We start from the raw sequence: 17,298 nt of genomic DNA, 5'->3' as shown, positions 1-17,298 counted from the left end.
AACATCACCTTGACCTTCCTTTACTTAGACTTGAGAAAGGTGGGACGCACGTTTAATCACATCTAGGTGAGATAAGTTTCTGAAAATGTATGGTTTAGATGGATTTCGTACCATATTCCAAAAATCTACATAGGCTAATCTAACGTTCCTGTCTAGCATACCGCACATTTTATTCATCGTGTTCTCTAGCTCTTGTAACTAGAACAGCAAAAAATAGCAGCTACTAACACAATCCATTTTCACACAATTATTTTTTATCATTTCTGATAAATTTGCAAGCAACATTCACTTCCTTGCAGTTGAGTTGAGACCGATTGCTGGCGAATACGTCCACCTGCTTGATTCATTTTGCGCATGCGCGAAAAAGATATCATTTTAACATTATAAAAGGTGCTTCCAAACAAACGTAAATAAATAATGTGATGATATGTGGAATATTTCTAATTCTAGATTGAGTCCAATACTTACGTATGAAAATAGAAAATCGCAAAGGTGCTTGGAATCGTCGCGCGCAATGAGGTGTCACCGCTGAAGTACCTGATTGGCCAACGTGAAGTAGTGTACAGAGGCAGGAACAATTCTTATTATTATTATTCTTATTATTATTATTATTATTATTACTATTTTATTATTATTATTAATATTATTATTATTATTAATTATTATTATTGTTATTATTATTATTACTATTACTATTATTATTACGGTTGTTGTTACTATAATAATAATAATAATTATTATTATTATTTATATTATTAATTATTATTATTATTATTAATAATAATAATTATTATTTTCTACAGCAGTTTCTGTTAGGTCCAGTTTCTGATTGGATGTTTGGATCTATGTTGGGGTGGAGGATGTATGAACAGAAATCAAAACTAAACGGTAGAAAATATAATTCGATATCATTAAACTTCGTTAGTTGGTACGGTTATATCAAAGCATTATTACAAATCTACCGGGAAAATCGTGCTTTAAAATCCGACGTTAAGGTTCGGTCTGACCCATTAAAAAGTCTGTAGCTTAAAACCTGTTGTGTTTTTTTCGCAAAATAATACATACATCTAGCCAAGTTATTATTATTATTATTATTATTATTATTATTATTATTATTATTATTATTATTAACCCAGCCATTAGGGGGGCACAAGCCAGTGCAGTCTTAGTGCCGGTCCCAAGCCCGGGTAAATGGGGAGGGTTGCGTTAGGAAGGGCATCCAGCGTAAAACATTTGCCAAATCAAATATGCGGATCACAAATGAGAATTTCATACCGGATCGGTCGAGGCCCGGGTTAACAACGACCGCCACAGGTATCGTTAGCCGACAGGGTACCGGTGGAAATTGGGCTACTGTTGGCCGAAGGAGGAGAAGGAGACTTTCGACCTTCTGTCGACGCCATCCGAGGCAACGAGGCAACGTCGATATGTGACGGTGTGGGTGAGACTGTGTTGAAATGGGGGTGCTGCTGCACACTACAAAGAAATGACTGCAGCCTGAAAAACTCAAACATGGAAGTCACAGAGTTCCCAGTTTTCTCCCCAACACAGAGAGTGGAGCAAAAGCCAGGAGCAGCAAAAACCTGACACATACACATCACCATCCCTTCCTACTGGAGCTTCTCCAGAAGTACGCAGGAAAAGTCTGCAGCTGCTGGTCAGAGGGAGATCAGCTGGTCCTGACTGTAAACAATGGCTGCATGATGATGTTGTCTCCAAGTGGTATATTTTTAAAGAATTAGTGCTCCAATAGTCAGTATAATAAATAAAACTCCCCCAAAAGTCATTGTTTTAGAGGGACATGACTTACAGAGTCTAACTAGTTATTTATCTGATATTAAAGATTTAAAAAGCAATTATTACAGAACAGTTACAAAGATCACATGAGCAACTGCAACAAGTGGACGTCCAAGTCGACTCCTGAACACGACACCTGCACATACTGTATATCTGTGTGTGTGTGTGTGTGTGTGTGTGTGTGTGTGTGTGTGTGTGTGTGTGTGTGTGTGTGTGTGTGTGTGTTTGGGTGTGTGTGTGTGTGTAAAGTTCTGAATTGTTCGGGGTCGAGTTCACGTTGGTGCTGGGTTTTGAACTCATAACCGTCTGATCAGTAGATAAATATTTTTCTTTGTTACTGCCTGAGATGTTCTAGAAGGACATTAATCACAGATTCATCACTACAAGATCCACTCACTCAACTCAAACACACATCATCACATTCTAGTGAAAATAATCAAAGCACTTTTATTTCATTCAATGTATAAAAATAGATGATTGTTACAGAATATGAAAAACAGCAAATTAAAGCATGAAAATATAAAATATAAACTTTTTCTCATTCTGAAAGCTAAAAAAATCTTATTTGTTGTATATTTGCTTGTACTGTGGTTGTGACAAATAACATCTCGAATCCTGAATCTATAGTTTAATAGGATTTAATATTAAAATGAACCTTCATTCACTCATTACAAAAGTGAGAATATTGAATTAAAGCTGAGATTATAAAACCAAGTCCTGAGAAGAAGAAAAGAAACGAGAGAATCCTGAATGAAACCTGAGGAACTCCAATGTAAATCTGAGAAAACTTTATAAAAACTGTTTATATATTTACACTAATGACATCTACTAGATCTGACTTGCAGCATATCCAGCTAGCGAATAAACACTGCAATATAGCAGGCTAATCTAATTAGCATGTCATAGTGTGAATATTTCATAAAGGAATTCTGGAATCCAATGAATTTCTATAGTTTGGAGATAAAAACACAGAATTGAACAGAAATGTAAATGTGTCTTTGTTTGAACTGAATAAAAAAGTATAGTTTTAAGGAATAAAAGCTTTTTGTTAGTTGTGAAGTGGTTTATAGTCACTAACACATTTCTAAACACACTGAATAAGAAGTTGATGAATGGAAAACATGAAGATGAAAATCCGAGCAGTTTTGATGATAGAATTGTTGTGATAAATGAGTTGTGGTGTGACAGTGATATTGAAGTTGACTTATAGCATTAAAAGTGTAGGAAAGGAAAAGCTGGAGATTTTGCATGAAGTCATATGAAAGGGGATTGAACTCTCACTACTCTATTTACTAATAACTAGGGGGAGAATCAACACCATTCAGAAAACATGACATTATTGGAAGTAGAATCAAATCATTTTTGGTCTTTGTAAAAGTTGAAATGTAATTTCCTGAGAAAAGGCCTTTGGTGGCGTGTCTCAGTCACATGGTCCCTGTTTTTCTGAGATTTCTCCTCCACCTCATCACATTCTGGAAAAGAAATACATTGAGCTCTTGAATAGATGGTTTGGATTGTAGTCATTGTGATGGAACACCTTCAGAATCCAGTCAATGAGGCACCGTGTAGGAATGTGTTTCAGAATATTTTTCATCATGTGTAAAAAAGGATCTTTATCAATTCAGCTTTCTTCATATAAACACAGGACATGTGTAGAAGATGGAGAAGGAAATGAGACAGAAATCTAGAACTTCTCTAAACTGTTTCATAAATATGGCTGCACTTGTTCAATGACAGAATGGAGATTATAAAACACAAAGCTGATCTTTAGATTATATATGGTCTAGAATAAAGTCTCGCTTTAACTTCACTGCTTTTACACTCATGTACATTAGCAGAATAAACACCACACTTACTTCCTGTCTCTCCTACATCCTGTTCCTCACTGATGACATCATCATCATCTTCATCTTCTGGAGTGTGTAGTGAAGAAAGAAATGAAGAAGTAATAAATGACTGTGTGTGTTGCTGTTATAGTAAAATACTGAGTTACAGGGTGGTGTGATGAAGCTGAGTTACTGTTACCACACTAACGTTGATCATTTCACTTTAACTGCACGTCCCCAAGTCTTTTATTCCTCTTATACCAATTTACCAACAATTACACTTTTTCCACACAGGAAACAAGTCAATGTGCTGATTTTTATCCATTTATAGTTACAGATGATGTTGTAGTTCTTCAGAAAAACAAGTTACTTCCTTTTCTCACTTATTTCATAGCAGCTAGAAACAGTGGTTCCCTCATCAGCTTTTCTTTACTTTTGTATATTTCCAGAAAAAAAACCTGACCTGTGATGATGTTTGGGTTTGTTTCAGCAGTAACTGCATCATCATAGTTCTCACACACGTCCTCTGTCAGAATGGAGAGATAAAAGCTATTAAATCCACATGAAGGTCATTAATGATCATTTGGATGCTTGTGGATGAAATACGGTCACATTCTTATCATACCTGTCAGTAGAACTGACTTCTGATCAGCTGTAATGGCGTCATCATAATTCTCAGCTTCATCCTCTACACCAAAACACAGAGATTTCAAGCTATTTCAAGTGGACTGAAGTGGCAGTTTGTACACTGTGGATTTGATGACACGATGCAAAATGACATGGTACATGTCAAAAATCTCAGTCCACACAAAGCAATAAACAAACGTATTTGCAGTGTGTGTGTTTCATTTCTACTGCTTTCTAAAACAAATCCCAAAACAGAAGCACACCATCCACGTTATCAGGGATCGGTCCAGCAGTGACGGCATCATCGTAGTCCTCTGGTGCCTCGACTCTTCCTGTAGCACCTAAATGAAATAAAAGCAGAGGGTCTGTACAAACAGCTCCATCACATTCTGACCTCATGCTTTAATGTGAACTCACTACATTGATGTGATCAGTTAACAACTGCACCCACTTATGAAGTCACTGGTGTCGATGACATCATCATAATCCTCAGCCTTTTCTCCAATCCCAGACTTTACTGGAAAAAGAACAATTTGTTTGTTTTGGCTTTTTATTTCAACACATTTCTACTCAATCAAATCCTGATCCAAAGAAGCTTTGATCCATTTGATAAGAGGGATTTCAGAAGCTTCAAGTAAGATCAGGTTGATTGGGAGATGTGGTGTGTCAGCATTAAAACACTGGAGTTCCTGTAATTCTTCTCTACAATACATCAAAATCAGACCTCAGGAAGGACACATTTAGTCATTTCTGATTTGGAATTGCAGTTCTAATATCTTTCAGTTCATGGAGTTCCACAAACTCACACTCTGTTCTTTTTTACCTGAGAGAAGCTCATCATCCACATGCTCATACCCAGAATACTGTTCTTCAGAGAGGAGACTTCCTGTTAGAGGAGAGCAGGAGAGTCATGTGACGTGTTCAGTACAGCAGAACAGATTATTACACACACACACACACACACACACACACACACAGAGAGAGAGAGAGAGAGAGAGAGAGAGAGAGACTGATGGTTTGATTAAAGAAAAAAACATTTAGAATAAAGTTTTTTTTAAGGAAATTTAATTATTTATTAATCTTTCTAATCATCTGTCCAGCAGCAAACAGGTCACAAACACACACACAAATACACTGCAACAGATGGGGCATGCACCTGTACAGGAAAGCAGGCACACACACACACACACACACACACACACACACACACACACACACACACACACACACACACACACGCATACACACACGCATACACACACACACACACACCACACACACACACACACACACACACACACGTATACACACACACACGTATACACACACACACATACTCTTTATAAGGCATCACTTGGTATTTCTTATGCAACATTAAGTTTTCACACATATTAAGATAATCTTGTTATATGTAGCTAAAACACACACAAAGAAGGAGAGAGAGAGAGAGAGAGAGAGAGAGAGAGAGAGAGAGAGAGAGAAGAGAGAGAGAGAGAGAGAGAGAGAGAGAGAGAGAGAGAGAAGAGAGAGAGACTTTAATTCAGAAAAAAAAAATAGTTTATGAGGACACACCTTTCTAATTATCAGTCCAGTTAGATTCAAGTCAGACACACACACACACACACACACACACACACACACACACACACACACACACACACACACACACTAACACACACATAACATGAGGGATGGGGGATGCACCTGTACAGGAAAGCAGGCACACACACACACACACAAATACACTCCTTATAAGGCATCACTGGGTATCTTTCACATATTTAGTTATTTTTGTCTTATGTGGCTTACATACACACACATACACACACACACACACACACTCACACAGAATGCAGAATGAGGGAGTAAGGGCGCGCGAGAGAGAAACAGATACTTTAATTCAAGAAAAAACACACTCAAATAAATTGTTCAGGTTTTTGTGAGAACCAACCTTTCTAATCATCTGTCCAGTAGCATGAACCTCTCTCTCTCTCTCTCTCTCTCTCTCTCTCTCTCTCTCTCTCTCTCTCTCTCTCTCTCTCACACACACACACACACACACACACACACACAGACACACACACACACACACACACACACACACACACACTTGCATCTGCACTAACCCGAGTTTTAATAGATGTTTATCAGCAGAATCGTGTCTCTACACCACATGTACTTTACCTGCACATTTCCTCTCACACACATTTTGTTTATTTTGACTGATTTTGTGGAAAATATAAAAATAAGACTTTAATCACTGAGTTTGTACTGAAGTGTGTATTTTGTATTGAGGGATTTGATCATTTGCAGGCAGTGAATTTCAGCTACAAGTTGAAATCGAATACAATAAGTGGGATGTAGAACAGTCCACATATCACTCACCTCTTTGAGTGGAGCTCGTGATTCTTCTAGTGATGTATCTGTGGTTGATCTCCTCATAGACTGCCTCAGGCTGAGTCTTACGCCTCCTCTTAGAGACCACTGGGAGTGGAGATTAATAATCATAATAATAATAATAATAATAATCATAATAATAATAATAATAATAATAATAATAATAATAATAATAATAATAATAATAATAATAAATTTGATATAAAATGTATTTGATGTTGAACAGAAAAGAAAATGTGTGAATGTGCTGTACCTCTCCTGAGCACTCTGTTCTGGTAAAACAGTACCACCAGAAGCACTAAGGCCAGGAAGAGCAGCGTCCCCAACACAAAGAGAACCAGTGGAGGGGTGGATGGAGTTACAGGTGATGTTCTTGGATTGGTTCTTCTGGCTGAAATGAAATTATAGAAGAGAATCTCCACAGGACAGTGTTTTCATAAAGATTTAGAAAAATGGTGGACAGGAAGATTGTAATATTGTACCTGTTGTGGTGGTGATTGTTGTTGATTTGGTTGTAGAAGTGGTGGATGCAGATACGTCTGTAACAGAAATCCATTTAAAATGGTATGTTTTTAACCCTGGGAGAAAAGTGTAATGAGTGGAGACAGAATGCTGAAAAGTTAGCACACCCCTCTGACCTGCACAGGTGACTCCAGCATGAGAGCAGTCAGTGTGTTTCTTCAGGGAATGATGACAGTCCCACAGGTGAATCTCATCCCCTCGACACTTCACTCTGTTCAGCCAGACAGTCCCTTCACCAGGACCAAACCTATCAGCACTCAGCACCGACCCACAGCCCAGCTGTCTGCACACCACCTGAGCGTTCCTGATGTTCCACTGATCATCACAAACGGAACCCCATGTAGCGTTATGATACACCTCCAACCTCCCAGAGCAGCTTCCCTTTCCTCCACTCAGCCTGAGAGACCAGTGTTCTACATCACACACATCACACATGAGGAAACACACCAACGCTGAATAACATCTCCAGTCACACACCTCACTACAACACCATGAAGATAAAACCTTATATTTACTGAAGATCCTGAAATGATTCCTTGAGTTTTACAAATAATGTCCAATGATGTAAGTATTTGAAGCAGGATAAGCTTTGGGGTTTGTTTATCATGAAATGTAAACAAGTTAAAACCCCTGATGATGGGTATATGCAAAGCTACATTGAAACCCTAAAAATTATTTTAAACACATGAGGAAATATCCTTTGACACTAACAATTGCAAATGAAGAACAAACAGGTTTCCTTATATCTTCTTACTTGAGCAACGCTTCTGGGAGGGAAATGAAAAGCAATTTTCTTGTGTATGTAGAGATTTTCCATCATCTGCAGTAAGAGAATATGTGCATTAATAAACAGTTACACATACAGGTTTACCCCTCATAGCATACTTTTCCAGATTTTTCCATTTCCAGAGATTACTATCTTCATATTGTAGCAAAATTTGTTACACACTATTCACAATGTGGCAATGTACAGAACCAGAAAACTCCACCCACCTGTGCAGGTAATTTGTGCCACCTCATCACTATTATCACATCTGTTCTGTCCCCAGGGTGAAGATGGACACTGCCACAGATTAGAGTCGTGTTTCGTACACTTCAGATAATCCAGCCAGTTAGGAGCAGATTTTACTCGAGCTTCAGTGTTTATCAGACCGCTACCTGTTCCACAGTTCAGCTCTCGACACACCATGTTTACTGTTTCATCAGTCATCTCATTGTAACACACATTACCCCAGGTTCCATTGTAGAACACTTCCAGATTCCCCTCACAGCCCTCCGTGAGTCGGATCTCTTTAAACTCTGGTGGGAGAAGGATGATTTATACACTTCTACATATTGAATATATTTAACAGGTTTATTCTCAGTCATCACACTTTACCTGAGCACACGACTCCTACGTCCTCCTGGTGTCCACATTCACCCTCTTCACACAGCTGAAATCTGCAGTTCCACAGGGACGTCTCATTCCCCACACACTCCACCTCATTCAGCCATATGGACCCAGTTCCAGGACCAAACCAGGCTGGTGTGTAGGTACTGAGGGCCCGTCCACACTGCAGCTGTCTGCACACCACATCTGCATCCTCAATACCCCAAGAGTCATCACACACTGTTCCCCATGAACCACTGTGGAAAACCTGCAGCCGTCCTGCACAGTCTCCTCCAGAACCTACCAGTCTGATGGACCTGGGGGCTGAAATACACACATTAACAAAGTATGTCAACCATTTTTTTTCAACATTTTAATCCTAGCAAAACTGAACTATTGTTTATCTCAGGTGATTCATCTTGTGAAATTTATGTACACTATAACTCAGGGATCTGACCTTCAGTCACTGCACGCAATTTGAAGGTAATGTATAATTAACAGTCCCTTTCTTCAAAGTTTGGCAATTTGACACTCTTGTTTAAAAATTTTTATTTGTATTGCGCTTTTACCAATGAACATTGTCTCAAGCAGCTTTACACAGATAATGTGGTGATAAAAATAAAGATGTTCTTTATAAGTGTAAGTTTGTATCTGATGAACAAGCCGGTGGCACCTGTTTTGAAAAAGAAAAACTCCCCAATATGGCATAAGGAAGAAACCGTGAGAGATACCAGACTTAAAAGGGAACGTCATCCTCATCTGGATTGCACCGAATGTCATTTATTGCAGATATATGATGTTTGTGGGGTTCAGGCCATGAGGGAATTTGTCTATTTCTATCTACACAGGCCACTCAGGTACTTGTTCAGTCCATCATCATCTCCAGACTGGACTACTTCTGACTGAACTCACTCCTGCATAATTTGTTTCTAACCTCCATAGATTCTCTCACCACATATTGCACTCCTTCATCACTTTCTGTAGCTGCTGCATAAACACTGCCTACAGCCAAAAGCAGACCAGCACCCCTCTACCAGCAAAACTATAAAATATTTTAATTCAAAACCAAATTTATTAATATGGAGTTTGCATTGTATGATTATATCTTATTAAATAATTTTGTTTGTAACAAATTGTTGCAGAATTTTCGAAGAAATCTGTGGTGCTCACCTGAGCAGGTAATGTACAGATGTTCTCCAGAGGTGCAGTTGACAGCTTGTGCACTGCTGCAGTTCCCCAGATGAGCTTCACTCCCAGAGCAGCTGAAAGATGTTACACACATGTGTTTGTGTTCAGTGGTGGATGGAGATGAACGGTAGTTCAGCACAGAGCCACAGCCCAGCTGTCTGCAGAGCACAGATGCCTCAGACAGACTCCACGAGTCCAGGAGAACTTTCCTCCAGTCCTGCCTGAAATAAATCTCCACCTCCCCCTGACACTCGCTCCCTCCAGACAACCGCACTCGCCCCTCATGAAACGCCATGGATGATCCTGAAGCAGAAGAACATCACTGAAATATTCTAATGAACACTGACTTTATTCACTAACGTGGTGTACGTGATGTTAATATCTCACCGTTACAGATCACTCCAGCATCGTGTTTATGAGAACATGCAGCTCCACTCCATGATGAGATGCCACATTGTGATAGGTGTGACTCATTCCCCTGACAATCAAACACATTAGCCCAGATGTGGCCACTCCCCTCCACAAACCAGTCCACCTCCACCACAGCCACAGCACTCCCACAATCCAGCTGTGCACAGAGAACATCTGTAGCTCTCATATCCCAGCCTACAGCACAAACTGTGCCCCACTCATTGAGGTACTGGAGCTCCACTCGACCAGAACAGGAGTCTGATCCGTTCACCAGCCGAGCCTCTGTGTGACCAAAACAAACAGCCGAGAGCTCAGTGAAAGAGGAACATCAACAAAGACACCTTAAAGTTTGATTGACAGGAACGTGGTCTCTATTTAAACAGAAGTTCAATCATGATACTTTACCAGAACATATTAATCCCACATCATTGTGATGGGAGCAGTTTGAGTGTTTGAGTGAAGATGATGATGGACAGAAGTAAATCTCAGATTCATTTCCTTTACACTGAAGCTTCTCAGTCCACACCTGACCCTCCCCTCGACCAAAAGCAGCTGATCCCAGAACCTTCACAGGAATCCCACAGTCCAGCTCTCGACAAAAAACCTCTGCATCCTGCTGGTCAAAGTCAACATCACACACTGTGGACCAGGAACCTCCATGAAGCACCTCCACTCTTCCAGAACATCGGTGAGGACCAGCAGTAAGTCTCAAATTCCAACCTATTTCATTGTGTAAAATTTTGCACATTTTAAAAAAAATATACAAACAAGACAATATTTCATTGTAGTTACAATTAACTTTTAATTTAAATCAAGTGTAAATGTATTAACATTAATGTACTGTGATAATAATCTATCTATTTGCATTGTTTATTTTTTTCTAAATGCATGTGTTCACCTGAGCAGATGACTCCAGCATCAATGACATGATCACAAATATGTCCCCCCTGTGAGCTACAATTGTTTATGGTCAGTTCAGATCCTCTGCAGTACAAATCATAAATCCAGATTGGTCCTGATCCTCTTCCAAACTCAGCCCAGTACCGCAAATCTACAGGCTCCCCACAATGCAGCTCTCTACACACCACTGCAGCATCTTTCATATCCCAGGCTGAACCACACACTGTTCCCCACTGTCCATCACGAAGAACCTCAACTCTCCCAGCACAGCGACTTCCACCATCCACCAACCTCACACTGTCTAAAAGAGAGAAAGAGAGAGAGAGAGAGAGAGAGAGAGAGAGAGAGAGAGACTAAAAAATGAGTAGCACAAAAAGATGTTTGAAATATAACATACTATAATATGTATGTTCTAAGTAATAAAGTGAATATCAAAGTAATTATACTTCCAACAGAAAATTATAATATACCATTTATATTTTTTATAGACAACTGTCAGGCAGAAAGAACGTGCCGGAAACCGGAGTTCAGCAGAGCGTTTAATGAAAGGTAGCCCAAAAAGGGCGCAGGACGAAGCGGATGGGCGACATGTAACTCCGTTGGATCATTGTATGGATCCGGTACTGGGGGTGGGGTCTTAGTCACAGGCAAGGGAGTCACAGAGATCCCTTGTGGACAACCAGACCAAATCCTCGGGCCAGTAAGACGGGGCCTCCAGCCTCCGTGAGTCCGCGTGTCTCTGGGTCTCTCATAACGCCCGTTGCAGTCGGGTTTTTGCGGACTCCCACACCCTGACGCTCTCCCGGGACCAGTAATCCACTGCGGGCACGTGGGAAGGTTTGTCTGACCAAGGAAAAAGCGTGGGGTTGGAACCCTAGCACGCATTGAAAAGGCATGAGCCCAGTAGCATCCTGGCGCAAGGAGTTCTGTGGCGCAGAAACCGGCTCCACTCTACATGGTCCTGATGGCAGTAAGTCTTTAAGTACCTCCCCAGTTCCTGTATCTTCTGCTTGGCCAGCCCGTTAGATAAGGGGTGGTAACCGGATAACAGATTGATGGAGACTCCGAGTAGGTGAAAGACCACCTTCCAGACATGTGAGGTGAACTGGGAGCCGCGGTCAGACACTATCTCTTCGGAGACCGAAGTTTAGAAAAAACTGCTGGAAGAGCACTTCTGCGGTTTCCAGGGCAGTAGGGAGGCCTCGGAGGGGGACGAAGCGGCAGGCTTTGGAGAACCGGTCCACTACCACCAGAACACAGGTATATCCCTCCAATCGTGGCAAGTCCGTCACAAGGTCGATGCCGATATGTGACCATGGTCGTTTCGGGGTAGGTAGAGGGACCGGTTTGCCCAAGTGTTGAGGGGTCTTTGACATGGCACAGACGCTGCATCCTTGGATGAATTCTGTGACCTCCCTGCTCATCCTTGGCCACCAGCCCTCTGGACAACTGGGGGGCATCGGCTTTCTCCGCGTGGCAGAGCAGATCTCCTCATCCAGATCACGGACGATAGGGCCTAAGATTAGCTTGGGTGGTAAGATGAGCACTGGGCTGGTGGGTTTCTCCAGTCCATATATTCGAGATAGAGCATCGGTCTTCCCATTCTTCAAACCTCACCAGAAAGTGATAAGGAAGATGAACCGGGTGAAGAAGAGAGCCCATCTTGCTTGCCGGGGATTCAATCTCTTCACCTCAAGCAGATACTGGAGGTTTTTGTGATCTGTAATGACGATAAATGGGTGCATGGCCCCCTCAAGCCAGTGTCTCCATTCCTCCAGGGCCAGTTTGATAGCAAGGAGCTCTCGATTCCCGATATCATAGTACAACTTCTTTGAGAAGTAGGCGCAGAAGTGGAATCGAGGTGGACTCCCTGAATGCTGGACACGGGTAGCCCCTACGCCTGTGGATGATGCGTCCACCTACACCACAAACAGGAGCCGGTGATCCGGATGGCGGAGGAGGGGAGCGACACAGAACCTTCTTCACAGCTCTTTGAAAGCTTCCTGTGCCTCTGGGGTCCAGGAGAGGGTTTTGGCTTTCCCTCTGAGAAGGGGGGTGGTGACCTGGCCGAACCCTCAAATAAACCGGCGGTAGAAGTTGGCAAACCGCAGGAACCTTTGGAGCTCCTTTACCGAGGTGGAAACTGGCCAATCGCGCACTGCCGTCACCTTCATCTCATCCGTCCTTATACCTGCTGCGCTAATGTTTAGCCCAGGAACTGTACCTCAGAGCGGTGAAACTTGCACTTGGGGAGACTGAGGTACAGCTGGTGTTCCCGCAGCAGTTCGAGGACCTGGATCACGTGGTCATGATGTTCCTGCAGTGTCCAGAAATAGATCAGAATGTCGTCAATGTACACAATCACGAACTGGTGGAGGGAGGGACGGAAAACCTCGTTCATGAAATTTTGAAACACTGCAGGGGGAGGTAGACAGGCCATAAAGCATGACCCGGTACTCGTAGTGGCCGGAGAGGGTAATGAAGGCTGTCTTCCACTCGTCACCCTGGCGTGTGCGCACTAGGTTGTACGCACTTCTCAGATCCAATTTAGTGAATATGCCGGCTTCTTGTAAGTCCTCCAGGGCGGCCGGAACCAGTGGAAAAAGATAAAGGAGTGGGGAGATCTGTGCGTTCAGGCTCCAGTAGTCAATGCAGGGCCGTAGTCCCCATCCTTCTTCTCCACGAAGAAGAACCTGGAAGCCACTGGAGAAGTAGACAGGGCAATAAAGCCCTGCTAGAGGGCCTGTTGGATGTACCTCTCCACAGCTTGGTAAGGTATAGCAGGATAGCAGGGGATAGACCTGATCTTTGGGTAGTTTGGCCCCCGACATAAGGTCGATAGCACAGTATCACAGCCGGCGGGGAGGTAACCAGGTAGCGGCTTCCTCACTGAAGACATGTCAAGTCAAGTCAAGTGAAGTTTATTTCTATAGCGCTTTTCACAACAGACAATGTCTCAAAGCAGCTTTACAGAAATCAACAGTCAAGGTGAATGGTGTGCATTTATCCCTGATCAGCAAGCCATGGCGACTGTGGCAAGGAAAAACTCCCTTAGATGTTATGAGGAAGAAACCTTGAGAGGAACCAGACTCAAAAGGGGAACCGATCCTCATTTGGGTGACATCAAGAGTTTGATCATAAATCTTTCAACAATACAGAACACTGGAGAGAGAGAACTATCATGAGTACTGGAGTATAAGATTATAAGTAAATGTTCTTTCTACAGTCTTTGGTATAAAAGTAGGAGCTACTGAGCTCAACATTTGTGATCATCACAGATCCAGCATCAGCTTCTTCATGCCAGAGCCTTTAAACACTCCAGGAGGTTCAATGTCAAAACTCCACACATGTAGTGGGATCCAATTGGCACTGGTACGTCTCTAGATGGTTCAGGATGTTTGCGAGTTCGGCATCTACTTCTTTAAAGTCCATAATCTTCACGAGGTGGGACATGACTGGAGCTGGCCAAACCTCAGGAAGCCTCAGGATGGGGAGAGAAAGAAAAGCAGTGGAGAGGAATGTGCATGTGATCAGATGTTCTGGAGCACAAGGTTATGATGTGAGACCTGTTATGTGTAGGCTTTGCTAAAAATATATGTTTTTAATCTGCACTTAAACTGGGAGAGTGTGTCTGAGCCCCGAACACTGTCAGGAAGACTATTCCAGAGTTTAGGAGCTAAATGTGAAAATGCTCTACCGCCTTTAGTGGACTTTGCAATTCTAGGAACTACTAAAAGTCCAGAGTTTTGAGATCTCAGGGAGCGTGACGGATTGTAGCGTTTTAAAAGACTGGAGAGATACATGGGAGCCAAACCATTTAGTGCTTTATAAGTGAGTTGCAGTAGTTTGAAGTCTATTCGAAACTTAACAGGAAGCCAGTGTAGGGACAATAAGATTGGGGTTATATGATCATATTTTCTTGACCTAGTAAGAACTCTTGCTGCCGAATACTGAAATAACTGAAGCTTGTTTATTAATGATGCAGGACATCCACCTAGTAATGCATTACAGTAGTCTATTCTGGAGGTCATGAACGCATGGACGAGCTTCTCTACATCAGATATAAATAACATATTTCTTAGCTTAGAAATATTTCTAAGGTGAAAGAAGGCTGTTTTTGTAACTTGGTTGATATGATTTTTAAAAGATAAGTTGCTGTCTAAAATAACTCCCAGGTCTTTTACTGTTGAACTAGTGGTTACAGAACATCCGTCTAAATGCAGGTTGAGATGCTGGAGCTTCTGTATACTGCTTTTTGAAGGCCGATGAGCAAAATCTCCATCTTATCAGAATTTAAAAGTAGAAAGTTATGGGTCATCCGATCTCTTATTTCCTTAACACGAATGGGCTGGGGAGCACCCTCTACTTGAGTGGCTGCCAGAATCATGGGTTCCCGGAGTGGAGTGGGGACTTGTCGCTTCCGGCACGCGGGACTCCACTCAAGGATATCGCATGGGTCCCAGGAGCATTTGGGGGTGTGCTTGGTGAGCCAGGGACGACCCAGTATTATATTCACTGTAGAATTCTCTAATACAAAAAGTTGTATCTCTTCACAGTGTAACACCCCGACCTGGAGAATGAGGCGCGGTGTGCAGTACTTGACCCAGCCGTTACCCAGCGGGCGTCCCTGGATGGTCAGGACAGCCAGCTCATGAGTCTCTTTCTCCCGGCGTAGGAGGTGGTTTAAGCACGCCTGGGAGATGAAGTTCCCCACGGAGCCGGAGTCGACTAGGGCGGAGAGCGAAAGAGAGAGAGTGGGGGTTATTAAGGAGATGGTGAGCTTAGACAGATGTGAGATGTTGGAGGGGAAATCAACGGCACTCACCATCCAGCGAGGAGGTCGGGCAGGACATTGAGCGACTCTGTGTCCTCGATCTCCACAATACAGGCATGCCCTGTTCGCCCACCGGCGCTCCCTTTCCTGCTGGAACAGTCTTTGCAATCCTAGTTGCATAGGGTCGGGCTCCAAGGCTGGCAACAAAGCCTCCAGGGACCTGCAGGCGGTAAGGTGATGGGAGATACGAATAGATCTCTGAATGAACGCTTCCAATACCAACGTTTCATCATAGGTCGCCATAGCCAGCCGAAGCTCCTGATTCAGCCCCATTCAGTAAGTTCCCAGTAGTGCTGCCTCGTTCCAGCCACTGGTGGCTGCTAGAGTGCGGAAATGAAGGCTGTAATTCACAAAGCTGTCTGCCCCCTGGCGGAGGTTGAGGAGTTGGTCAGTGGTTGAGGTGTTTTCCGGGGTGGTGCAGAATACCTCCGTGAAGTGACTCGTGAAGGCGGCGTATGACATAATGGCCGGGCTCTTTGCGCTCCAGAGCGCTCTTACCCACGCCAGCACTCTTCCGGTAAGCAAGGTAATAAGGAACGTGACCTTAGCTCGCTTGTTGGGAAATTGGTGGGATTGTATCTCTATGTAAAGAGACACCTGGAGCAGAAATCCATGACATTTGGCTGCCGCTCTGGAAAAATTGGTCGGAAGAGCCATCGGGCTACTGGATGGCGGTGAAGCCTGGCAGGCGGCGGCCGGTGCGAATGCCTCCCGGAGATCGGCGGTGAGCTCCTTCACGAGATCTAATGTTGCCGCAGGCTGTGGATCCATAGCGAGGTATTGCTGGTTTCTTTCTCCTGTTTCTTTGTTCCGTCGGTTAATAAATATTCCTTTCTTCTGTCAGGCAGGAAGAACATGCCGGAAACTGGAGTTCAGCAGAACGAAGGTTTAATGAAAGGTAGCACAGGAAGGGGAAAAAGGGTAAATAACACAGTACAAAAAAGTCCAGCAAACCCTGGTAATCCCTTAGAAAGGTTAAGTCCGTGGAACATGTAATGTCCTGGAAAAGGCAGTAATCCTACGTGACACGGGAAATCCATAGCTTGAGTAGTCTGACAGTGTTCTCCAGCCTAAACTGTGAAACGGGCGGTGACATGAAGGGAGAACGGAACTTAAGTAGGAGGTGAGCTGATGAGTGCGAGGTGCGGGTAGTTTGAATGGAGCTGCTAGGAGTAATAGGTGGGTCTGGTTAAGGTGTGGCTGGTGGATCCCTGACAACAACACATACACTGTAGTATGTTCTGTATTATTAATAAATGACAGTCAATCCACAATGATGCTATTTATCACTGCATTTATTATAGAGAGATCATAAACTTATCATACCTGTCATTATAATGTTCTTCTGTTCAGCTTTAATGGCATCATCATAATTCCCTGATTCGTCCCCTACATTAAAGCACATGTTTAAAGTCAAATTTATTATC

General features: G+C 42.7%; 1 protein-coding gene across 7 annotated transcripts in view; it reads right to left on the bottom strand.

The window, feature by feature from the left end:
• Positions 1-2,221: 2,221 nt before the first annotated feature.
• The window catches only part of LOC310719362 (antigen WC1.1-like), an 89,811-nt gene continuing 74,734 nt past the window's right edge, over positions 2,222-17,298 (bottom strand). For 3 of the 7 annotated variants that reach the window (XM_083528988.1, XM_083528985.1, XM_083528983.1), the window contains 17 exons: positions 10,545-10,857; positions 10,114-10,430; positions 9,709-10,029; positions 8,548-8,862; positions 8,163-8,468; positions 7,924-7,989; positions 7,286-7,582; positions 7,130-7,186; positions 6,901-7,038; positions 6,636-6,734; positions 5,074-5,136; positions 4,702-4,767; positions 4,514-4,591; positions 4,249-4,311; positions 4,087-4,149; positions 3,654-3,710; positions 2,222-3,269 (listed from right to left, as the gene is read on the bottom strand). In XM_083528988.1, coding sequence (XP_083385114.1) covers positions 3,154-3,269; positions 3,654-3,710; positions 4,087-4,149; positions 4,249-4,311; positions 4,514-4,591; positions 4,702-4,767; positions 5,074-5,136; positions 6,636-6,734; positions 6,901-7,038; positions 7,130-7,186; positions 7,286-7,582; positions 7,924-7,989; positions 8,163-8,468; positions 8,548-8,862; positions 9,709-10,029; positions 10,114-10,430; positions 10,545-10,857 — 2,735 coding nt within the window. In that variant the 3' untranslated portion in view covers positions 2,222-3,153. The other 4 variants (XM_083528984.1, XM_083528987.1, XM_083528986.1 and 1 more) reach the window with 4 other exon arrangements.

This window comes from Silurus aristotelis, assembly GCF_946808225.1.
Source record: "Silurus aristotelis genome assembly, chromosome: 24".
In the NCBI taxonomy this organism is placed as follows: domain Eukaryota; kingdom Metazoa; phylum Chordata; class Actinopteri; order Siluriformes; family Siluridae; genus Silurus; species Silurus aristotelis.
Note: the sequence above shows the minus strand (reverse complement) of the source record. Positions and strands in the feature narration are given on the sequence as shown.